This window comes from Theobroma cacao, chromosome 5 (genome assembly GCF_000208745.1).
Source record: "Theobroma cacao cultivar B97-61/B2 chromosome 5, Criollo_cocoa_genome_V2, whole genome shotgun sequence".
NCBI classification, from domain to species: domain Eukaryota; kingdom Viridiplantae; phylum Streptophyta; class Magnoliopsida; order Malvales; family Malvaceae; genus Theobroma; species Theobroma cacao.
In genome coordinates this window covers 34534593-34558761 of record NC_030854.1, presented here as the reverse complement: position 1 = coordinate 34558761, position 24169 = coordinate 34534593, and the positions used below count along the sequence as shown (strand labels likewise).

At 34.2% G+C, this 24169-nt stretch overlaps 4 protein-coding genes across 5 annotated transcripts; 1 reads left to right on the top strand and 3 right to left on the bottom strand.

Moving 5' to 3' along the window:
* Nucleotides 413-5348, bottom strand: LOC18599845 (syntaxin-132). The gene is made up of 13 exons (XM_018121559.1): nt 4998-5348; nt 4195-4299; nt 3958-4014; nt 3534-3582; nt 3224-3312; nt 3073-3146; nt 2254-2296; nt 2095-2155; nt 1981-2006; nt 1825-1902; nt 1408-1488; nt 913-978; nt 413-800 (listed from the first exon to the last, which is right to left on the bottom strand). Exons 1-13 carry the CDS (start codon nt 5013-5015, stop codon nt 627-629), a joined length of 921 nt encoding a protein of 306 aa, XP_017977048.1. The 5' UTR covers nt 5016-5348; the 3' UTR covers nt 413-626.
* LOC18599844 (trichohyalin) lies at nt 9489-13969 on the top strand. Its single transcript, XM_018121055.1, has 3 exons — nt 9489-9685; nt 11196-12535; nt 12741-13969. Exons 2-3 carry the CDS (start codon nt 11261-11263, stop codon nt 13689-13691), a joined length of 2226 nt encoding a protein of 741 aa, XP_017976544.1. The 5' UTR covers nt 9489-9685; nt 11196-11260; the 3' UTR covers nt 13692-13969.
* On the bottom strand, nt 14018-17881 carry LOC108662268 (beta-glucosidase BoGH3B-like). The gene is made up of 9 exons (XM_018121558.1): nt 17587-17881; nt 17247-17451; nt 16951-17041; nt 16564-16709; nt 16065-16308; nt 15854-15958; nt 15587-15769; nt 15304-15508; nt 14018-15208 (listed from the first exon to the last, which is right to left on the bottom strand). Exons 1-9 carry the CDS (start codon nt 17816-17818, stop codon nt 14724-14726), a joined length of 1896 nt encoding a protein of 631 aa, XP_017977047.1. The 5' UTR covers nt 17819-17881; the 3' UTR covers nt 14018-14723.
* LOC18599843 (beta-glucosidase BoGH3B) lies at nt 18447-23311 on the bottom strand. 2 transcript variants are annotated; one of them, XM_018122065.1, is made up of 10 exons: nt 23097-23311; nt 21885-22130; nt 21563-21767; nt 21274-21364; nt 20958-21103; nt 20178-20421; nt 19972-20076; nt 19711-19893; nt 19424-19628; nt 18447-19207 (listed from the first exon to the last, which is right to left on the bottom strand). In XM_018122065.1, the coding sequence occupies exons 2-10, from the start codon at nt 22108-22110 to the stop codon at nt 18702-18704; spliced, it is 1911 nt and encodes a 636-aa protein (XP_017977554.1). In that variant the 5' UTR covers nt 22111-22130; nt 23097-23311; the 3' UTR covers nt 18447-18701. The 2 variants fall into 2 exon arrangements, with proteins under 2 accessions (XP_017977554.1, XP_017977553.1); XM_018122064.1 differs by lacking the exon at nt 23097-23311 and adding an exon at nt 22222-22393.

The window sequence follows — 24169 nt, the reverse complement described above, 5'->3', positions numbered from 1 at the left end:
TAAAATAATTTTTTTATAATTTTATTAAATAAAATTAAAAGTTTAATATTTTATAAAAACAGAAGTTATTCATATGAAATTTAATAATCATTGATTTATTAATATGAAATTTATATTCACATTTTTAATCTTACAGAGAGAAGGAAAAGGTGACGGAGGTGCGAAGGAAGAAGAGGAACTCCCATAGCCGCATGAGAGAAAAAGTCTTTTGCTCTTTTATTTTATTTTATTAATTAAATTAAAATAATAGGAAAAAAATTAAAAATGGAAAATAAAAATACAACTTCCTTTTTTCATTATCCAATCTCTTTCTCTCTCTAAAATCTTTAGCAAAATTTTTTTGTTTGATAATAAAAGGCAAAAGAATATAATTAAATACAGTTTCATTTGCTGGAAGGAAGATTCAAGAGAGTGAAACAATCATCCAAGGCATGATTTTAGTTACTATATTAATATATCAAAAGAATATTAAATTTTCAATCATAACAGTATTCAACCAACACACACAGACGCGAGATATGGGGGTTTTGTAGCATAGACCTCGAGTTATTAACAGGAACAGCCGAAAGAAGGATCATTTTCACCGTATTCATATACTTTTATACAAAAACAAATGACACAACAATCTAAGCACCTTTGTTGCTGCTCCAGGGCTTAATCACAGCAACCACGATAATTACAACAATTAGGAGGAGGATGATGATGGCAATGCACATCCACTTCCTCGAGTTCTTCTGTAGTTTCTTCGCCTTTTGGAGGGCGGTATTGCCTGACTGCACGTGATCTACTGCACTCGAGACCTGAAAATTGGAATGATGAGGAAAACTGTTTGGTTGCAAGGTTTAAAAGGACTATATCCATACTGCTTGTCAGATATGGAATTGATGTCTTTTCTATTGTTGATTCAATTACCTGAGATTCTATGTTGTCAAGCATGTCTCCTTGCGCATCAACCAGCACCGCCATATCCAAAAATATCTGCATAAGGAACATTTAATTATGTGCTCCAAAATTACGCCCTCTCGGTATAATAGTTATGCAATTTCATTCCTATTGGGTGATCTGTATTTTCATGCATCTGCCCACATTGCACAAATGCACATAAAGGAAATGATTCTTTGTTCAAAACATTTCCAAAAGGCACTTGCTCCAAAGCATTCAAAGATCTGGTGATTAATTGCCCCTAATTCATAATAAATTCAGTATACACACACATGATGCAGATACCAAAATAAAATGAGCACTAATTAAAGTCTGTATGGGTAGTATATATGCTTTTCACCACGACATTCCAAAGCAATGAAGCTGAGGAGTAAACTTCAAGTTTTTTTTGGAAGTACAGGAATAGCCCTAGATTTATATTTTAATCAAATCAGTGCACCTCAATCAAACAAACTGATTAAGTACCTGTTGTAACTCAAGCAGCTTTCTCTCCAAATCTCTCACTGCTTCATGGCGCTCCTGAATTTCGGAAACAGTGTCCATTATCTGCAAACACATCAAACAATAGATTAGCCATAACCAATTTCTAATCACTTCTCTTCCACCCAAATACAGTCCCACTAAAGTACAACAAGGTTACGTGTCAATGCAGGCTTAAAAGATGGGATACAAGAGAATGCTGAGAACCAGTCCTCAAGCTTTCAAATGAAAGTTTAATTTTAAAACTCTAAATAGTTTATATCATATCCTTCCAAGAAACTCTACAAAGCAAAGAAGGTTTAAAGGATGAAAGAAAAATATTAGTTTCCTGAAATTGAACAAGGGAAGTAAGAAAAAGTTACTAGTTTAAGGGGAGAAAGAAGAAGGAAGTTTCAGACAAACCCGGCCTCGTCCCTGCTCCTGAATTGCTTTCTGGAATATTTGTTCACTATCTCCAGTATCAATCAGCTTTTCAATTGTCTGTACATTGTTGAACAATCAGATATGTGCTAACCAGGATAGAGAATTACTCAATATCAAAAATGAATTAAATCATACCTCTTCATCTGGTCTTGCGCCCGTCACTGAAAATCATAACAATAAGTAAGGATAAAATATTAGCTACATATCATGCAATATTGTAGCTATTAAGTAACAGGTGAGCATCTTAACCTGTGAAAACACGTCTCTCAACAACCTCCCGATACTCCTGATGGATGGTTTCCCTCAGAGTCTGTGATAGTTAACACAAAGAACAGTGTAAGGTTAAGAAGAAAGGAGAGTACTGGCTGAGCAAATAACTACATCCCAATATATCTATATCTGACCTACCTGAAACTCAGCCATTTTGTCTTTCAACTTCTTTTTAATCGCACTGCAACAAAAGGATGACTGTTACAGAAACAGTTGCAAAATATGATAAAATCCCATCAAGCCCATAAAAAGCATTTCAATAAAGGTGGAAACAAAATTGGCCACATAATTTTAAGATCATTCTTAACCTTTATTTTTTCTTTGGGGGCTGGGGTGGGAGGGGTAGTGCTTTGTAATCATTAATATATTGGATGACACAAAACTATGAGTTAAGAAACAATCACTGCTCTTTCCAATACTGCCCTAATAATGAACCAAAATTACTGACTAGTTTAAACACCACGACCAATGTAATCTATCATAAAACATAGTACAAAAACAAGCTTCCTTAACTTGAAGCCTACATTTGCTCCTTATGCCCTTGCACGTCAGATATAAAAAATGCTTTTTGACAATACGCTAACAACACAAGTTTCAATATTACAGAAAGCTTGAACATTGCAACTTTAGCAATGAATATAAATAAAATTTAGTTTTTGGTTTCTTATTTCTAGTTAATTTAACAAAATAAAAAAGAAATTAGTTTTTACATTACCACCAGTCATTCACATTGCAAGAAATAAAATAGAACCAATAATTTCTTTTGAAGAATCAACAACAAGGTAGCAGCCATGTTAATCCTGTGTTAGATTTTGTCAAACTATAAACTTTTCACCACAAGAAATATAAAATAAACTGAATTCTGCTAAGCATGTTTCAATCCACAATACTAATAATCATAACAGCTTAGATCATATACTAAAAAGGGATATGAAAAGAAAAACAAAGGAAGGTTACAGAGTTGTTGCTGTCCTTGACCGGTCTACACCTGTTCCTTTTCCACATCCAGGCTTCTGCCTGTTGGCTAAATTCTGTCCAACATCAAGATAATGAAATGAGCACTCTATGGACAGCAAATAGCCAAAATAAATGTAGTAAGTAGCCTTACCTCTTTGTCCAATTCCTCAATTTTAGCCTTTATAAAACGAGAAATTTTTCCAACTTCATCGACATCTTTCTCCATCCGCTGTTTGATAGCTACAGATGATAATAGCATCCATCATGAGCATTAAATTCAAAACAATTTAACCAAAATTCATTTGCATGAAGAATAAGCATTTATCATATTCTTAATAGCAAAGTGATGTAAAGAAACAATACAAGTACAGGCCTTGTCATGTGTTTTTTTTTATTTTTTATTTCTGCAGCTTTATTGAAACTATGAATGTAAGAAAAACATACAACAGGCTATTGCTTACATTTCATGGCTGGAGCCTTAGTCACTGCCTTGGATTCCTCATGTGCATCCTGCACACAAGATTCGAATGAAAATGACATCAGCAGAACATCTTAATCAATATTCAATAGAGTTGTTTACAGGATTCCTCACTCACGAATCATCCCTGCAATTATGTAGGCAAGCTTCAACTCTTAAGTATCAACCTATGTTCAGTTATCTTGGGCATTAATTCATGAAACAAGAAATGGAAAAACTTAGCAAAATTACACAGGAATTCAACAACATAGAAAAGATTCCTTCATAATCTCACGCTTTAGGTCTTATGGCTAGAGAGAGACAGTAGGATCCTAAAATTAAGCGCATACTCAACAAAACACTCAAGACAGCAACCAACAATACGCTTCCATAATACAAGGAAGAGCAAAAGATTTTAAATCAGATACCTGAAGCTTTTTGAGTAGCTTATCCAGCTTCTCATATTGTTTATCTATGTCTTGAACCTGGCAAAGACAAAAAACATAGTATGAGAGCAGTGAATCAAGCTGGATTATACTATAGCAAAGAATTGAGAATAAATATTAAGAGATGAAACACAAAAGGAAGAAATAGAAGTTGAAACTGTATTGCTTGTACTTCTGCCTAGCTTACAAAGAACAAATCTATAAGGAAGTCTAGAGCACCTTTTTAAAGAAATTTTGAAGGCCGAGTTCTCCAGAATTCATTTGAGCTCCTAGCTCAATATCTCCACCTCGGGATCCTTGACCTCGAGGGATCTCAAATGACTCCTGCAACAAATATGAAGCCAGTAATCACAATTGAATTCAACCAAGCCATGACACTATTAGTAAGCAAAATTGAAGAAGGATAAGGTCATTCGTCATTGTAAGCAACCAAAAATTCACAAAGATAACAATCTTAAAATATCCTCATTATAACTAAAAGCAAATGTCAATTGACAACCCCCCCCCCCCCCCCCCCCCCCCCCCCCCCAAAGTGATTTATGGTAGGCATTNCGTTCGTCCTTAGTTTAAAAAAAAATGAATGTAAAATAGTTTACGCTGACAAGCTTAAGCTATAGGTTCTAGTCTTCATCTCCTACAATTAATTAAGTAACTTCTTTTTAAAAAAAAAAAGATCTAAATTGATCCGTTTCCTGCTTAGTTTCAGCATTTTCGATTTTGAGCCTTTTTCTTTTCTAACTTCAGCTCACTAGTATGCTAAACAATAAGATTCAGCATTCAAAATTTTCAATTCCAATTGTCCTCCATTTTCACAGCATCCAAACAAAAACAACAAAATTAAAATCCTCAAATATTATTTTTTTCCTTTGTTAATCACGATCCAATTCCAAAATGTTGATATCGTAATCAACAATCCTTAGATCCAAACAAGAAGCAACAGAAACAAACAAACGCCCAAAAAAATAATAACCAAAAATCGAAAAATAAAACAAAAACATAAAAACAAAGCATCAAAATGTTACCGTTAGAAGGTCGTTCATAGTGGAAAGATGAACAAGCTCAACGAAGCTTCAAAGAGAAGAGACCAAAATTGAAGATTTTCAAAAGCAAAATGGAATTTCAGAAAGCTAAAAGGAGATTATAAAGAGATCTAATACTATAAAATGTGATTAATTAAAGATTAAAACTAATGATTATTATATAATTATTAAGACCTGGTTTTTAACAAAACCAGGTCTTTTTTTTAGGGTTTCAGGCTTTTCTTCAGTGGCCTTTAAGAGACGAAAAAAAAATCGAGACAAAATGCAGCAGAAATTAAAGAGAGAAACAGATCTGTTTCGGAATTGGAAAGGGAAGAAGCTACAGAAACGTGGACGCAGGTTATTGAGTGCGATGTGTTGTAGCGAAATTTTTAATCATGGACGTTAAATTTCGCGGGCCCCGGTCTTTGATGAGTGATTGACGGTGATTATTGTTAGGATTTTAGGGGTGTGATTAGATTCGTTTGCAGATGAGAAACGTTAAACATTCTCTTTTGTCTTTTTTTTTGGGTGGCGGAAACTGGAAACCTCGGCTTTCCCTGTCTGAAATCTTGTGAAATGTCGGTTTACCCTTGGTGGCCTTCCCTTTTAGACGCAGGTTGGCGAGACAAGGATAGAGCTAGACAAGGGTGTTTCTGTCATCAAGGGATTTTGAGAATTTAAGCTTGCCGAGATGTTGGTTACATATCATGAAGTAGTGACGTATCACGAACTAATGAATCTTTCTTAAAAATAAAAAATCTATTTAATATGTTTAACTCGTGTCAAATCACTTATACGTAAGCATAAAAATTTTATCACAAAAAAATAATAACAAGAAAAAACAACATATTTTAATGTTATATTAAATTTTAAGATTAACCTTTAACTTATAACAAATCAGTTTTAAATAAATGGATTATTTATATTTATGTGATAAAGATATTTCAAATTTACTTGATAATTTATCTTTTTTGAAAAATATACTTTATCACCTCTTTAATATAATAAAACATTACACATGTATTTAAATAAAAAAGAATTAAAACAAGGTAAATCAAGTGATCTAGTAATAAGTAATTATTCTTTTATATACATATATTATATATTATGTCGCATGAGAAAGATAAATATATAAGGAGACGATAAATTGGGGGAGGCGGGTCCCGTCCAGATAGCTGAATGTCCGCCGCAGATTGCAGCCAAGGGAGGGCATGTCTGAGGATCTTGCGTCTGAGCTGGAGGGCCATCATCTGGTTAAACTCCAATTAAAAAAAATATATTATTTTTTATTTCTAGATGTACAGACGCGTGGGTCCCACTTCCACCGAATCCTACCTGGCACTCTAGTTAGATCACTCGAGCTCTCTTCCTTGAGGGCTGAAAAATGCATATAGAAAATGGAGAGTTGAAGGGAGTGTATTGAAATTCATATTTTTTCAATAGCTACATTGACTACTCAATACCTTGTACAATGTGCTAACTCGAAACCCCTTCATATGAAAAAAAAAAAATTAAATCATAATTACCTATTAGGCACTTGTATATGGTTTTCCCAACATGTAAAGCTTTCCATTAATTGAAACTTGAATTGTTCCTACATGTGAAATTATAACCAAGTAAAAAGAGAAAATGCATATATTTTGTTTGTTATTTAAGACACTTGGTAGGTGGTGCTAAAATATGGATTTAGAAATTTTTTTGAATTGTGTCATAATTAAAATGATAATTAAAAATAAATATGTTAAAATTTATAAAGTAGAAGCTTTAACATTAAATTAAAAAAATATAAATTCAATACATTTATTTAATACTTCAAAAGTAAAAAAATTTTAAAAAATTATAATTGTACATTACGATTTTTCATATTTTGAAAACGTTTTCCTTACTCATTAGTTTAAGGCTTATATTTTGAAAACGTTGTATAATAATATCAATATAAGCACCATCAAATATATTTTTTTCAATAAATATTACTAAGTAATCATTCATTCACTCGTCACTCATTCGATTGCGTAACTTGTGTTTTAAAATTATAAATCCAAACTATCAAATTAATAAAAAATTATTTAGACATTAAATATTTAAAAACTTAACTTGGATTGAAAATTACTTACAATTGAAATTTAGTTGAGTTGTTTCGACAGAATGAAAAACACAACTAAAGATCAAGAAGAGAAACGCCACTATAGGTGTTAAGAGTAAATTTTGAATTTTAAAAAGGGAGAGTAGTTTAGGTTTTAATTTTTTTAATAAAATCTTAAATTATAAAAAGAAATTTTTTTATCTTTTCATGTAGAATTTAAATATTAATATATAAATTATTTTTTGATAATATTTAAATATTTTTTACAAGAATATTTAAATATTATTAATATATAAATATTTTTAATAAAATCTACCTTTTGATCCCATTTTCTACAAAATTACAAAAAAATTAATAAGTTTATAATATTATTAAATATATAAAATTCTAAAAAAATAATATAATAAATAATTTTTTTTAATTGAGCGGTGTCATGTGACACCACTTTCCTGAACATTGGTCCGCCCACGGTGGTGCCGTGGGTGGCAATGGATAATGATACACACATTAATTTTTTAACACATCTACTTGATTGCTCTAAATAAGGTGGGTGGCATATCACATCCTACTTGAAAACCATTTTTTTTTTTTTTAAATCATACTCATTGACCCTTTTGCCTTTTTACTATTTTTGCTTTTTTAAAAATGATGAAATATTAGTCAAAATTTTAGAATATGACAATGTTAATACACATATATATATATAACATATTTTTAGTCTCAATGGGCTTCTTGTTTAATGACGTGTTGGTTTTAGAAGATGTTTGGAAAGCATTTCTCAAAAGGATCTGAAAGTGGTATGAGCTTTGCATAGGTTGCATGAGTGAGTGTCTTATATTTAATCCTTGTGCAACGCACAGATCATAACTTAATATATATTAATTACAAATATTAAGAACATTTTAATTGACAAAAACAAACATTTTTTGCATTATATTTTAAATTGTTATAAGTTATTTTAAATATTTTTTAAATATTGTCATTTTTAATTATTTTCAAATAATTAATATTTATAAGTTTTTATTTTGAATATTTTTATTATAAATATTAATAAAAATTTTCCAATTTGTAAATAAGAATTTTAATTATATTGAATTACTATCATTAAAAATATTTTTAGTATAAATATTAATACCCTTTATCCAATTTGTATACAAGAAATCTACTCGCTTTGAATGACTGCCATTAAAAATATTTCTTTAATTCTAATAATGTTCAATAATTTGTAGATTGATATTACGAAATTTTAGTTATTTATACTTCAAAAGTGCTATTATTTAAAATAACTAAAGTAATAAGTCTTCACGCGTAAGGCAAAGTAATAACACATACTACATAATTTGTACATATCTTACAAAATTAGGACGCAATCTAAATATATATCCAATTAAACATATCAATAAATACGAAATTATTTGTGTATATCCTATAAAGTTTGGATTTAATCTAAACTGTATATCTATTTATAAACATATTAATAAATACAAAATAATTCCTATATATCTTATAAAATTTGAATTGAATCTAATATATTTATATTTATTTTTTTATAAACATATGAAATAATTTGTGTATATCCTCTAAATTTTGGATCGAATCTTAAATATACATGTCTACTTATTACCTTTCTTATGTCCATTTCAAAAAATTATTGCTTTTCAAAAAAAAAAATCCTTTAAAGAATTCCACGCGAAATTCCAATGACGACATAAAGATTTATCAATTCATTTTTCAAATGAAATGACTATTTTCAATTGACAATGCTTATTCGAGGAAATATTAGATGACCCTATTGTCAAGCACACATAGTCTCACATTCACCTACACCTTATTAATAATTTCTATGAAAAAAATTAAAAATAAATAAATTAATTAATTAACAAAGATACTCATTAATTTTAAAGTACTTAAATTCAAATCACAACCCAAACCTAATTAAAATTAAATTCCTTATATCTTATTCAAGGTGAATAAAAAATTAATACTTAACACTCGAACTAATTTTTACTACTCACAAAAAAATCACCCAAATCTAATTAAAATAAATTTAAAATTGAATAAAAACTAAATTAATAAATTAAAATTAATTCATAAAAAATAATAAAATTTTAAAATATTTAAAATAATTAAAAAATTTATTAAATATTATATTAATTATATATACTATATAAATAAAAATATATAAAAGTAAAAATTATTATTTATAATCAAAGTCAATAGTGACATCAATATCAAAGAATCAATATAGAGATAGTTAATAATGTTATTACCCGAACTCTTATCAATTAAGGAATCCAATGGCATCCTAGGTTCAATCGAGGAGACCAAGAGGCCAGGAAAGGTTCCACCGCGTGGCATTTTAACAGTTAAATATTCAAAGTCACTGTCAGTACTCGTTGCGTGTCACCTACTCTGGCTCTTAACGGTTGATACACTCAACACCCAGCTTCTGCTATATAAAGTGAGGGAACCTTTCCAATTTTCCAGACGGTAGACACCCAGCCAATTCTAGTTAACTCCAAAGCATTCTTGCATGAGTTCTGCCATAAAAGAAGAAGAAGAAAAAAAAGCCGTCTTTGCATCTGCCCGTCTCAGCAAATTCAAGGTGCGTACGTACGTGTCTAGATTTCTTATATTTTTTTCTTTGGGTTTGGATGCTTCAAGATTGTTTAGTTTTTCGCAAATAGCTTGGTGTTTGGATCTGTTTCTTGATGTTTCATGTGGGAAATGGAATCTGGGTTTTTCTTGGTGTGTGAAATGATGTAGAGGTATATCTCCAAGAAAGAAAAAAGAATATTTTTTTGGTTAACTGCATAATTATAGCTTAGATTTCAGAAGGATGATCAAATTCAAATTTATCCCTTGTAAATCATCATAACTCTTCCTTTAGTTTGGGCTAGCAGAAATTTCTTGGGTTTTTTTTATTCTTACAGTATTCAAGTTCTATCCTTGAAAAAGAGAAAATAGGGGGTTTCTTGGGAGGCAGAAGTTTCAACGATGGACTGTTATTTGTCAAAGGTAATTCACTGGTTGAGTGGTGTGGGGTGTGGGGGTGGGTTATGTGAGCTTTATTCTAGGAAGAATTTTTTGCCTTTAACATGTTTATTTTATTTTTGATAATTTTAATTCCCTTTTGTGTTGAATAAATTAATACTCGTGTTTCTTTTTATATGCATATATAAGTTCTATGATTAGGGGACTAATTAATTTCATGTTCATGAATAAAGTGTATAAGATCTGGATTGTTTAATATCGTGTTGGCAAACTTCAAAAAGAATATAATGGTAATGATAATGCCAGTGACAATGACAACAACAATAACATGCTCGATGAAGGATTTTGACTTATGGCTAGTTGAGAAATGATGGACGCAGGTTGAGTATATGGGGGGCCATTCAGTTGGTCTTGAGGATAGTGGCGTTGGGTTGTAATGGCTAGTGCTCTTGTTTGTGGGATTTGTCATGAACTCATGATGATTGGGGTGGCAGGGGGATGACTGCATCCGATAGCAACGGTGCTTTTGCTCTCTGCAGAAGTATAGTGTTATTAGTCGTGAAAGGTCACACAGGATTTTGCAAATGTTTCTGAAATATAGAATCCTTTTCTTATCCACATCTGGAAGTTGCCTGTCTATATTAACTATTTATTCCCTTCTTCTTGGAAGTAAAATAGAGACAGACAGGGAGTATGAAAGTGTTGAGGATATGAAACAACTCATGTCTATTAATCATGAATACATCTTATATTACCACTGCTTCCTGTTGTTGTATTCCTTGAAATGTGGTTTCTCATTCAGTTTAATTTAATCAGTACGCTTTTCTGGGCTTTTCTTTTGTTTATTCCTGCTGTCAGCTATGATGGCAGTGGAGGTATTCTGAAGCCACACTTAATTGAATGGCAAAAGCTCATCCTTGTACAAAAGCCAGATCTCTTCTGTTGTAATTTGAAAGATCATGCTTCTATTATTTGTGTTCAAATTACACCTAAGTGTAATGCCAGCAATTATAACATACCAACCATGGTGCTGTGTTCTTTAATAAATTCTTATTTTTTTGATTATAGTCCAGTTTGTTGGTTCGATATTGATTTGGTTGCGTTTTGTCCTTTTTTTTCAGGGAATCTGAACAAAAATCAAGAAGGGTTTACATTTGAGTTTCTGTTTGTGGCAAAGGGTCCACAGATGCAAGATAAATCTGAATCTATTGTCATTGGAGAAGAAAAGGTCAAGAAGGAAGAATTGCATTTCAAAGTCAAGACGAAGGATATGGAGCCAAACCATGAGAAGGGAGAGAAGGTTGAGGTGGAACTTGAATTGAAGACCAAATCAGTAGAGAAGGAAAAGCCAAACCATAAGGAGGACAAGGAGGATAAACATAAAGACAAGGATGAGGAGAAACTAAAGAAGAAGGATAAAGAGTTAAAGGAGAAAGAAAGGAAGACGGAAGATGATGATGAAAAGCAGAAGAAGAGAGAGGAAGGTGAGGAAAAACCAAAGAAGAAAGACAAGGAGAAAGAGATAAAAGAAAAAAATCATAAGGATAAAGAGGTCGTAGAGGAAGATGAAGATGAAGAGATAGAAGAGAAGAAAAATGAAAAAAAGCACAAGGATAAAGAGGTTGAGGTAGAGGAAGATGAAGAAAAAGATGAGAAGATGAAGAAGAAAGACAAGGAGGAGAAGGAGAAAAAGAAAGAAAAGAAGCACAAGGATAAGGAGCATGAGGTAGGAGAAGATGAAGAGACAGAAGATAAGAAGAAAAAGAAGAAAGACGAGGAGTATAAGGAGAAAAAGAAAGAAAAGAAGCAGGATAAAGAGGATGAGGTAGAAGATGATGAAGAGAAAGAAGAGAAGAAGGAGAAGAAGAAAAACAAAGAGGAGAAGGAGAAGAAGAAAGAAAAAAAGCTGAAGGATGAAGAGGAAGAGGGAGAGAAAGAAGAGAAGAAAAAGAAAGACAAGGGGGGGAAAGAGAAGAAGAAAGAAAAGAAGCAGAAGGAGAAAGAGGAAGAGGTAGAAGACGATGAGGATGAAGAAAAAGAAGAGAAAAAGAAAGAGAAGAAGAAAGAAAAGAAGGTTAAAGAGGATAAGGTAGAAGAAGATGAAAATGGAGAAAAAGAAGAGAAAAAGAAAGAGAAGAAGAAAGACAAGGAGAAGAAGAAAGAAAAGAAGAAGGATAAAGAGGATGAGGTAGAAAAAGACGAAGAAAAAGAAGATAAAAAGAAAGAGAAGAAGAAAGAAAAGAAGAAGGATAAAGAGGACGAGGTAGAAGAAGAAAAAGTTGAAGAAAAAGAAGAGAAAAAGAAAGACAAAGAGGAGAAGGAGAAGAAAAAAGAAAGAAAGCTCAAGGATGAAGAGGGAGAGAGTGCAGATGTTGAAGAGAAAAAGAAGAAAGAGACAAAGAAAGACAAGGATGATAAGGAGAAGAAGAAAGAAAAGAAGCACAAGGATGAAGATGAGAGCTAGGAGAAGAAGAAGAAGAAGAAAGAGAAAGAAGAGAAAAAGAGAAAGAAAGAAGACAAAAGAGAGGAGAGNGAAACAAAGCACAAGGACGAAGAGAAGAGCAAGAAGAAAGAAACTGATGAGAAGGAGAAGAAGAAACACGAAGATGGAGCAAATGACATGAAGTGTGAGACTGACATAACCTCCAGGGAAATTGAAATAGTAGATTTTGAGAAAGAATCAGAAGGTGAAGGAGAGGAAGAGAAGCAGAAGGGTAAAGCAAAAGAAGGCAAAGAGAAAGAAAAGAAAAGACAGGAAAGAAAAGGAGAAGAAGAAAGAAAAGAAGCACAAGGATGAAGATGAAGAGGTAGGAGAGAAGAAGAAGAAGAAAGAGAAAGAAGAGAAAAAGGAGAAAAAGAAAGACAAAGAGGAGAAAGAAACAAAGCACAAGGACGAAGAGAAGAGCAAGAAGAAAGAAACTGATGAGGAGGAGAAGAAGAAACACAAAGATGGAGCAAATGACATGAAGTGTGAGACTGACATAACCTCCAGGGAAATTGAAATAGTAGATTTTGAGAAAGAATCAGAAGGTGAAGGAGAGGAAGAGAAGCAGAAGGGTAAAGCAAAAGAAGGCAAAGAGGAAGAAAAAGAAAAAGACAGGAAAGAAAAGGAGAAGAAGAAAGAAAAGAAGCACAAGGATGAAGATGAAGAGGTAGGAGAGAAGAAGAAGAAGAAAGAGAAAGAAGAGAAAAAAGAGAAGAAGAAAGACAAAGAAGAGAAAGAAACAAAGCACAAGGACGAAGAGAAGAGCAAGAAGAAAGAAACTGATGAGAAGGAGAAGAAGAAACACGAAGATGGAGCAAATGACATGAAGTGTGAGACTGACATAACCTCCAGGGAAATTGAAATAGTAGATTTTGAGAAAGAATCAGAAGGTGAAGGAGAGGAAGAGAAGCAGAAGGGTAAAGCAAAAGAAGGCAAAGAGAAAGAAAAAGAAAAAGACAAGAAAGGAGAGAAAAGAAAACTTAAGGGGAAGGACAAGAGTAAAGATCTTAGCAAGCTAAAACAGAGGTTAGAGAAAATCAATAGCAAAATTGAAGCCCTACTAGAGAAAAAGGCAGAAATCCTGAGCCAGATTAAAGAAGCTGAGGGCAAGAGCGGTGAAGTTGCTGAGTAAGTACAGATATGGACTTACTCTGGCATAGCACTATGTGATAGATGTTCTCCATTTCCAATCTTTCTCTCTAATAATATATAGTAATGGGCTTATACATACTTTTATCCCCCAAAGTTCATATATCCATCACTCTGATGTAGCTACAAATTTACAGTATAGGATATGTAGAAACGCTAGAATTACTTGAATATGACAATAATCATGAGTTCCAGTCAGTATTGATGATACTGTTGCTGTAAAGTTTGATTTGTGATTTATGTTTTTAATGTTTAACTGTACGTCTTGAGTTTTTAAGTTAGCATATTTTACAATTGTTATATGAGTTCATAGTATATGACAGAAAAATGACAGGCTCTTGGGTTTGGCCGCTAGATGAGGTGTTTCTTTTTTTCATTTTTGTTTTTCCTTTTCTTAATTTGAAGATGAGCAATAGCATTGGAATCTCTTAGAGCCTCACCTTATCGAATGAAAATGATTTATAATTGCAGTCAAAAAGACTCGAACGAATTTCTATTCTCTGCCAGTGATTTGACAGATTGTAGCAATGTAATAAAAATGCCTACAGTCTCTTGCATGGCACCATCATCATCCTCCTCAAAATTTATCAAATATAATTTCAACACTTTATTTATAAAGAAGGAAAAACAGAACAGAAATTTTCAACAGAAAGGGGAAGAGATAATTGTTCAGGCTAGCAGATTGTTGTTGGCTGTTTTCCTGATGCCTTTATTGAAGCGGAGATATTTTAAAACTGAACTGGAACCTGTTACCTAGCAACTTACATACACTTGCAGAGATGGGGGTTAAGGCAGGTATTGGAACTCACAGTATGTCAACCACAAAACAGATGCTCGGACTCTCGAGATTGGAAACTATACACAAGGCCTTGAGTAAGCACAAATGATCAGGATACTTTATAACAAATATCATTTGTGGTTGTGACAAATGTAAAATTTTTTATAAGGTGCTAAATGTAATTGATAATGGCTTCAAACAACTTGAAAGTAGAAATACTATAAAAAAGATTGCCTACTAAGCTTTGGTTGGTTTAGTGGTCAGGCCGAACCCAAATGGGAAGAGGGGATCATAATGTGAATCTCCAACATGCATTGGCAACTGATCAACAGTCTTGAACCAAGTGAATGAAAGCTTGCCAGTAAAACCATAATCGCCAAACAGTACATCAGCAACACCTTGACCCTCACTTCCCGGCAGCCAAGCAGCGACAATAGCGTCTATGTAGCGAACATAAGGTTGGATCACAACAGGACGACCAGATATTACGACAACAACACATTTCACAGCTCCACAAACATTTCCGATTGTGCTTGGACCAGGTTCTGGAATTGTCAAATTTAAGCTGTCTCCATTTGTCTCTGCATATGGATGCTCCCCTACTACAACAATGGCGTATGAGAAATCGTTGGACTTGACAAATTCAGCATCAGGTTTCTCCTTGTATACAACTTTTGTTTTTGGATCAACTGTTTTCTTGATAGCAGTGAGGATTGTAGTACCTGCTCATGAAAAGGGTTTTGCAAAGGTTCTAAGCATTCTTTATCAAATTCTAAAACCAATACCTAGAAAAGTAATTTGTGGAAATATTTATTACCATCTGTGATGTTATTGCCACCTTGTCCCTGCCACTCAATTGTCCATCCACCACATTGGTAACCCAGATTGTTTGCATGGCTACCAGCTACTAGTATCTTCGGTGCCTTCTTGGGTAAGGGAAGTAATGGAGCATCGGCAGAGTCTCCATTCTTTAGCAGCACAAGTGATTTTCTCACTGCTTCCCTAGCCAACTCTCGATGTTCCTGTTGAATTGGTTGGGTCAAATAAGGATATAATAATCATCTTGGTGTTGAAAAAGCAAGCTAAGCTAGTTGGCTAACCTGACTTCCAAGTTGGTCAACCAAGCTGTCATCTGCTAGCGGGTCCTCAAACAGACCCATCACAAACTTAACCCGCAAAATCCTCTTCACTGCATCATCAATGCGGCTCATGGGGATGAATTTATTTTTCACCAGGTAGGTCAGCCCATCAATGAATTCTTTATAGTTGTTTGGAACCATAATCTGAAAGATAAAAAAACAGTAGGCATTAGAATTTAGAAGATAAAAATGAGCAGAAGCATAAAATTCAGCTGATAACAAACTAACCATGTCAAGCCCGGCATTGATTGAAGCTAGAATGGAATATGTATAGTTAGCATGAGGTGGAGATGTAATCCTGTCAATACCCTCCCAATCCGAGATGACAAAGCCCTGAAACAATGTGCAACATGTATTAAAAAATTGCTTCAAATTCTTCTGTATGGTAAACTAGAGATAGAGAAACCAGATTTAAATACTGTAGAGGAAATAGTTGTACCCTGAAACGAAGTGTTTTCTTAAGAAAGTTGGTGACCATCTCATGATTAGCATGATTCTTAACTCCATTCCAGCTTGAATAGGAAGTCATGACGGTTGAAACACCTTTGATAATTGAATTATAGTAGGCTGGCATATGAATGCTAAGCAAACCGTGCCTGTCTATCACTGTATTGTTCTCATTGATTCCCCTGGTTGTTCCACCATCACCTACATAGTGCTTAGCACAAGCTGCAACATTTTTCCTGGACAGCAAAAGAGGGAAAAAACAGACAGAGGAATTAGCTTTTACATTACTTATATTCAGGCAGGAGCTGCTACTTTTATGATAATTTATAGATAAATTTAATTATTTAGGTAATATTAAATATGAGCATTAATTTTTTACATGTTCATTGGGAAAACCCACCAAATTTTCGGACAGAAAAATGTGACGTTTTGCCATCACTAGCTACAAAATGTATACTTTGAATGATTGAATAGTTTGAAAACTTGCTTACTTTCCAGCAACAAATGGAACACCCTTGCGAGAGTTAGAAGGGATGTCTCCTTGCAATCCTGGTATAATCTCGGTCATTGCTTGAACAATCTTGTGATCTTCACTGTAACTTTCATAGCATCGACCCCATCTCGGATCCCTACATACCTGTCCAATATAGTGGGATTTTGCTTAGACTATAGAGGTAACACATGCTAGAACGTGAGATTCCTAAGGTGCAGTTTGGCACCATGATGCAGTGCACTGCACCCCTTGGAACTATACGGGTCCAGAGTTCGATTTTTGAGATGGTTCAGATGAGATTTATAAAATGAGAGAGGGGTACCTCTCGTTGTAGAATCCAAAATTACACGTACTTATAAAAAAGGAAGGAAAAAGTGAAAGGTACCGCTAAACAAGGTGCAAAAGCATATGGAATGCCTGTAGCTCTGACTTCAAGTGCTGTTGCAGCTCCAATCTTCTTAACTAGTGCAGGGTCCCTGGTTTAGTAAAAAGAAGCACCCAATCAATGTACTAATAAAAGCAAATAGTTAAATTGTTAAACTTCCACAGGTTGCTTAATCTTAAGGTCATGGACTGACTCATGAACCCAGCGCAGATAAACAGATGTTAATTACCATCAATAGCATTGACAAGAGAATGGCTAGTAAGAATGAAAGATATTAGCAAAGCAGATGAACTTGCCTGGTAGCACCTAGACCAATGTTGTGAGGGAAAATGGTTGCCTTGTAGACATTGTTGTGTCCATGAACAGCATCAATCCCATAAATCATTGGAATTCCTAATCGGGTAGATAACGAACCCTTCTGAAATTCATTGACCATGTTGAGCCAAGTCTTTGCTGAAGCTTTTGGAGCTGGGACACTCCCTCCTCCACTCAATACACTACCTGCCAAAGAAGAATCCTTTGCCCATTGAGTCTAACTCACCCAAGGTCTATTATATTTCTTTGACTAATTGCATTCGTGATATTTACTTATACATGTATTCTCATAAAAACAAATTAACAGATGAGGCCACTTACCAATGAAATACTTTTTCATCACCTCGGCTGAAGCAACAGCCCGCTCAATCTGGACCATCTGTCCAATTTTTTCCTCTAATGTCATCCTTCCAATCAGGTCCTTGATTCGAACGTTCAATGGCTGCTTTGGATCCTTATACTTCACATGTTCTGCCTTTTCCGAGGCTGCCAAGCAAAAGCAAAGCAGAATTCCCACAAAAAAGATGGGGATTGATCTTCTTGGCCTTGCCATATCTCTTTCAGTGTGATTCTCACTAACTAGGATCCCAGTTTCAAGTTACAACAGTTTCTGTAACACTTGTCTGCAATAAAGATAAAGAATAATTTTAACCTTCAATGGCAATCGATTTATAGTTTGTGAAACGTGGGAAACAATATTAGAAGATAAACACAATAATTAATTATAGGATATCAAGTTTGATCATGTCCCTATCAAGAATCAACTGCAAAAAGTTCGATCTCAATCATAGGGACCATAAATAGAGTTTTTACCATTCAGAAACTCAAGCATAACAATTCATATTGATCTTATTTACTTGCTTTTTACTATTTTTTTTCTTCACAAGATAAGATAAGATTAGCTGATAAATAGAAAATCATTAATCGATTAAATAGTTTCAATTGTAATATTAGACTAATTTAAATAGATAAGGAAACAATCACTCACTTCCATAGCAGCATATGACTTAAATCCCAAATTTTCTAAATCACTTCATAAACCAATTAAAATGAAACCATGTATCAGTGTATGACTTGATTTTATACTTCTTATAGAGTAATACTATAAGAAGTCTTGTACAAATTTGCTACTATCTCACCAAATAGTATGTAACGTTTGAATTTTTAGAGGACAGGGACCATGATGAACGGAGTTAGCTTTCTTATAGTGCACTTACACTGTGATGGGAGGATTTTCCAATGATACAATCTCTCTAATTAGTAATTAAAATCGTTGGTATAGGCCCCCATATTATGTTTGGCTGTCGGGTCTATTGAACATGTAACAAAATCTAAACATTTAAGAAATAATAATGATTGTTATTTACTATCAAGAATTGCCAAGTACAGAGGTAATTCCAACAAAGGCAAATCATGGTGGCAATGATTTCATACAGTTAGAAGTCCTTAGAAGTGATTTGCTCATTTGAAGGTTCTGTAGTAAGGCCAAACCCAAACGGGAAGAGAGGGTCATAATGTGGATCCCCGATATTCATCGGCAGTTGATCAACAGTCTTGAACCAAGTACGAGGAAGCTTGCCTGTAAAACCATAGTCACCAAACAGAACATCAGCAACACCTTGGCCCTCAGTTCCTGGGAGCCAAGCGGCGACGACAGCATCGATAGAGTTAATAAATGGCTGGATGACGACAGGGCGACCGGATATGATGATAACAACACATTTCACAGCTCCGCAGACATTTGTGATTGTGCTTGGGCCAGGGTCTGCAATTGTCAAATTCATGCTGTCGCCTTGTGTTTCTGCATATGGATGCTCCCCTACTACCACAATGGCGTATGAGAAATCGTTGGACTTGACGAATTCAGTGTCGGGATTCTTCTTGTATACGACTTTGGTGCTTGAATCAACTGTGTTCTTGACAGCTGTCAGGATTGTTGTTCCTGTTCATAAGAAGAGCCTTGCAATGGTTAATGCTTAGGTTCCTATAATGGACGCTTATATAAAATCTAGAAATAAATTGCAGAATCCATTCATATCATTCCCTCCCCACTTCCCCCTTACCAAACAAAAAAGGGGAATAACAAGACATTACTTTCCTTCCTCTTTCTCTCCTACCAAACATAGTGTAAGACAATAGGGGGACATTGTTTGCTTACCGCTTGTGAGGTTGTTGCCGCTCAAGCCCTGCCACTCAATTGTCCATCCACCGCATTGATAACCCAAATTATCTGCATGACTACCGGCAACTAGTATTTTCGAAGTCTTCTTGGGTAGGGGAAGCAATGGATGATCGGTAGATTGTCCATTCTTTAGCAAAACAAGTGATCTTCTCACTGCTTCTCTAGCCAACTCTCTATGCTCCTGTTGAATTTAATTGGGAAAAATTAGGACATTATAAAATCATCCTAATGTTTAAAGAACAACCTAGCTATATTAAACTAACCTGACTTCCAAGTTGGTCGACCAAGCTGTAATCTGCTAGTGGGTTCTCGAATAGACCCATTACAAACTTAACTCGCAAAATTCTCATCACTGCATCATTAATGCGGCTCATGGGGATTATATTGTTTTTCACCTGGAAGGTTAGCCCGTCGATGAATTCTGTATAGTTGAATGGAACCATGACCTGCAAGAGTGATATAACAAGCATTATATGAATAAGTAAAGCATAAAAATTCTACATTTGATAAACTAAGTCTCTAACCATGTCAATGCCAGCTTTGATTCCAACTTGAATTGAATATGAATAGTTAGCATGAGGTGGAGATGTGATCCTGTCAAGACCTTCCCAATCCGTGATGACAAAACCCTGAAACAATGTTCAACATGTGTATATAAATTTCTCAGGTGCTTTTGTACAGTGGTAATGATGGGGAAACTTGGTCTCAATCCTATGAGAGACAGATATACCCTGAAACGAAGTGTGTTCTTGAGAAAATCGGTGATCAAATCGCGATTAGCATGCATCTTAATTCCATTCCAGCTCGAATAGGAGACCATGATGGTTGAAACACCTTTGATAATAGAAGCATAGTAGCCTGGCATGTGAATGCTAACCAAACCATGCCTGTCTATTACAGTGTTGTTCTCATTGATGCCCTGGGTTGTCCCACCATCACCTACATAGTGCTTAGCACAAGCTGCAACATTTTTCCTGGACAGCAAAAAGAGGGGAAAAGGACAGAGGAATTAGTTTCAAATTTGACAAGCTGCAAAATCTGCAATCAGAAAGTTGTCTTTGTCAATCTATGATTTGATTAATATCCCAGAGCCACCAGGCACACTGTGTTCATCTCTAAACCAAGCAGTGAAATTTTTTTGTACTGTGGATAAAAAAGTGACCTCTTCTTCTATTTTTATTTGCTTTTTCAGGAAGTGGAATTCAGGTTCACAGCATTAATTCTTCCACTAAAAAACTTAAGCCCAATAGTGTAGTTTTCGTGTATAAATATAAATATTGGTATTATTATAGAGAAATAGACAGCACTTTCACCAAAGTCTTATTCAACATCAACAAGCAACAAGGAAAAAGATCACTGTGTCATACGTTAATGATGGAAAAGGTTGACCTTTGTGCTTTTCATGACTTTCAATGGAAAATATAGGTAAGGTTGAATTTGTATTACAGCTAACTATGAAAAGATTCTGTCCAAATCTGAATTTTAGTTGTACTTTGCAAATATTGCTTACTGTCCAGCCACAAATGGAACCCCCTTGGGAGAGTTAGCAGGGATGTCTCCTTGTAATCCTGGTACAATCTCTGTCATTGCTTCAACAACCTCGGGATCTTCGCTGTAACTTTCATAACATCGACCCCATCTTGGATCTCTGCAAACCTGTTAAAAAAAAAGTAGCAAAAGGGATCAGTACTGAGAAGTGTTTCTTGATTTAGCAAAGATTACTAGTTCAATTTGCTTAAGTATACCATTATAAGTAGTTCATACATACATTCCCCAAAAATGAAAAAGAGCAGAGGAAAAAAACAGGAAAGGGTGAATGAAACTACCGCTATGCAAGGTGCAAAAACATATGGAATGCCAGTAGCTCTGACTTCAAGTGCTGTTGAAGCCCCAATTTTCTTAACTAGTTCAGGGTCCCTGGTTTATAAGAAATTAAAAAGTGTTCTGAACCACATCAAGGAACTAACTAAAGCAAAGCTATTAGTATATTCTCAAGCTTCCACAGACTAAGCCCAACAGCTAAAAGAAACTGAGAAATATGCAGTATTACACTGCAGCGTTGACTAAAGACTGGCCGGTGAGAATGGAAAATATGAGCAAAGTGCATCTACTTGCCTGGTAGCTCCTAGTCCAATGTTGTGAGGAAAAATTGTTGCATTGTAAACATTGTTGTGGCCATGAACAGCATCAATCCCATAAATCATTGGAATTCCTAATCGGGTAGATAAACAACCTTTCTGAAATTCATTGACCATGTCAATCCAAGCCTTTGCAGAAGCTTGTGGAGCTGGGACACTCCCTCCTCCACTCAATAGACTTCCTGCACGCCAAAGCAAAACCCCTTTTTCCCTTGAGATACTCAAAATTGCTGCATTTGGTAAAAATATATTTCTATTCTCGGAAGTGTTATAAAAGAAGTGTGATGGATGATGCTTACCGATGAAATACTTCTTCATCACCTCAGCTGAAGCAACTTTGCGGTCAATTTGGACCATTTGTCCTATTTTTTCCTCTAATGTCATTCTGTCCAACAGGTCCTGAACTCGGACAGGCAGTGACTGTTTTGGATCTTTATACTTCATATATTCTGCTTTTGCTGAGATTTCAAAGCAACCACAAAGTAGAAGTCCCATCAAGAAGATGAACAATCTTGGTCTTGTCATTCTGGTTTTCTTCCTACTACCTTCAGATTAAAGAAGAATACAATGCTTTTGAGGTAACAAAAAGTTGTTGTAACATCAATTCTAAGCAATAAAGATGCAGGAAAATTTGACCTTCAACTATAATTCTGAGAAGCATAAGGCAATTAAGCAAAGAGGAGTGGGAACAGATATGTGAACAACAATCCACGATATGAGAAGAGGGAATATAATCTGACACAAAGTTTGATCATGTAATCAGTAATTTACCGCATAATTCAAATGATTTTTGCACGAAAAGTATGTTATTTCAAAATTTAAGAATTAAATAAGTTAATATGAGGAGAAAAAGGGAAAAGTTGGAAACAGAAAAGGATGAAGAAAAGTATAAGCATCATCTTAAATTCTATAGTTTCTTTGGGACAAACAAACAGTAAAAAACAAGATTCCTAAGAAAAAACAACCAAAAGAAAGGAATCAAATAACCCACTGCAGTGGCATTAAGAATTGCAGAGCATCCATTTATGAAGCTGCTCAGAAACTCAAACAACCAAATATATGCAATGAAAAGTACATATTAAAATTGACAAAAGCATTCAATTATAAGTATTTGAAGATTTGAAAGAAATCCCATTATCATTAAAGGATGAAAGGAAAAGAAACCAAAGAAGGAAGGAAAAAGAATGAATCAGGCTTGTCTTGCCACGTGATCATAATTGCAACTGTATAAATGTTTGGTTTTGAAGGAACAAGCAATTAAAACAATCTGAATTTTCTTGGTTTTTGCTGATATGGCATATATGAAATGAGAAACATTAATGTTACTGAATGTAAAGAGCTGATCATGTATAGTTGAATGATATATGCCATTCTTTATAAGTTTCTAACAAGAAGAAGAGAAACTATTGCTATGGCTGGTTTCCTTCTCCTATATTTTCTCAGCTAAAATGCAGACAAAGCAAACTATCAAGCAGGAAGAAGCAAGAAAAGGAGGAGAGTTTAGAACATACAAAAAAAAAAAATCCCAGAACTCCAATGGCTTTGGTTCCTTAGATAGAGACACAAGACAGAAACACAGAGAGAGAGAGAGAGAGAGAGAGGGAGTTAAAATGAGAAATAGCAGCTTGGAGATGAAATGGAGGATAAGTTAGTATTTATAAAGCATTTCTTTTGCCTTTTTGAGCTTGCATTAGAATAGAAAAAGTGGAAACCAATAGGAGAATCAAGGGAGAGAAAACTGGAGACGTGACTGCTAAGCAATAAACCTCCTTCTTTGATAATGAATTCTTTTTGGTCTCATTACTTTATGATCCACATCACAATAATTCATTCTTCCAAGTTTTAATATTTTAATGCTTGGTTTCTCTCTCTGTTGATGAATTAGCAACTACCATCACAACACAACCTTCAAGCACTACAATTTTCCTCCCTTGGTGGTGCCTTCTTTCTTCTAAGAGAAAAATAAGCACAATAAAAAAAATGATATTTTCATCAATCATGTGCTTCATTTAAAGAAACAAAGATAAGATTGCAACTTTAAAGATTATATTGTTGTGATCTTGCACAGGGGCCAACCTGATTTTTCGGCAATAAAAAATCAAAATAATCTAAACTTTTGTCTACCATTCTGACCCGTCGGTGTCTTGCAAATCATTCTATCACACCAAACAAAGAGATGGTCAAAAACATTTTTCATGTTGTTTAAGTGAATCATACATTTTTAAACTTAATTTCGTGATAATTATATTCAAAATTATCGTCTCCGTCACATAGATAAAAGGAATTAATTTATTTGTTTTCTTGATTCAAACAATAAGCCATGATGGATCATTGGGACTAAAACGTTAAAATCACTTCCTATAATTAGAAAACAAAATTCGGGTTTATTTAATTTCGTTTGGTAAGCTGATTACAATATCCAAATTTGTGCATGAAAGCATTCCAAAAAAAAAGAAGCAAAGAAAAATAAACTTGTCAATATGGGGGGCTAAATATCTTTGATAAAAATTCAAAGTTGATTTGATCATGTCCTGAGCTTAGCTAGGCATCTTTCTAAATGCTCAAAGAGATATTTTGCAGCTAA

Coding starts and splice junctions, on each gene's coding strand:
- LOC18599845 (XM_018121559.1), bottom strand. Junction 4,015..4,194: donor TTCAAAATTTCTTTAAAAAG/GTGCTCTAGACT, acceptor TGTCTTTGCCAG/GTTCAAGACATAGATAAACA. Junction 801..912: donor TTGACAACATAGAATCTCAG/GTAATTGAATCA, acceptor TCCAATTTTCAG/GTCTCGAGTGCAGTAGATCA.
- LOC18599844 (XM_018121055.1), top strand. CDS start 11,261: ATGCAAGATAAATCTGAATCTATTGTCATTGGAGAAGAAAAGGTCAAG. Junction 12,536..12,740: donor ACAAGGATGAAGATGAGAGC/TAGGAGAAGAAG, acceptor TTGAAATAGTAG/ATTTTGAGAAAGAATCAGAA.
- LOC108662268 (XM_018121558.1), bottom strand. CDS start 17,818: ATGGCAAGGCCAAGAAGATCAATCCCCATCTTTTTTGTGGGAATTCTG. Junction 16,309..16,563: donor GTTCCATTTGTTGCTGGAAA/GTAAGCAAGTTT, acceptor TTTGCTGTCCAG/GAAAAATGTTGCAGCTTGTG. Junction 15,959..16,064: donor AGAAAACACTTCGTTTCAGG/GTACAACTATTT, acceptor ACATTGTTTCAG/GGCTTTGTCATCTCGGATTG.
- LOC18599843 (XM_018122064.1), bottom strand. CDS start 22,246: ATGCTTCTCAGAATTATAGTTGAAG. Junction 21,365..21,562: donor ATTGGACTAGGAGCTACCAG/GCAAGTAGATGC, acceptor CTTATAAACCAG/GGACCCTGAACTAGTTAAGA. Junction 19,629..19,710: donor TCGACCAACTTGGAAGTCAG/GTTAGTTTAATA, acceptor TAAATTCAACAG/GAGCATAGAGAGTTGGCTAG.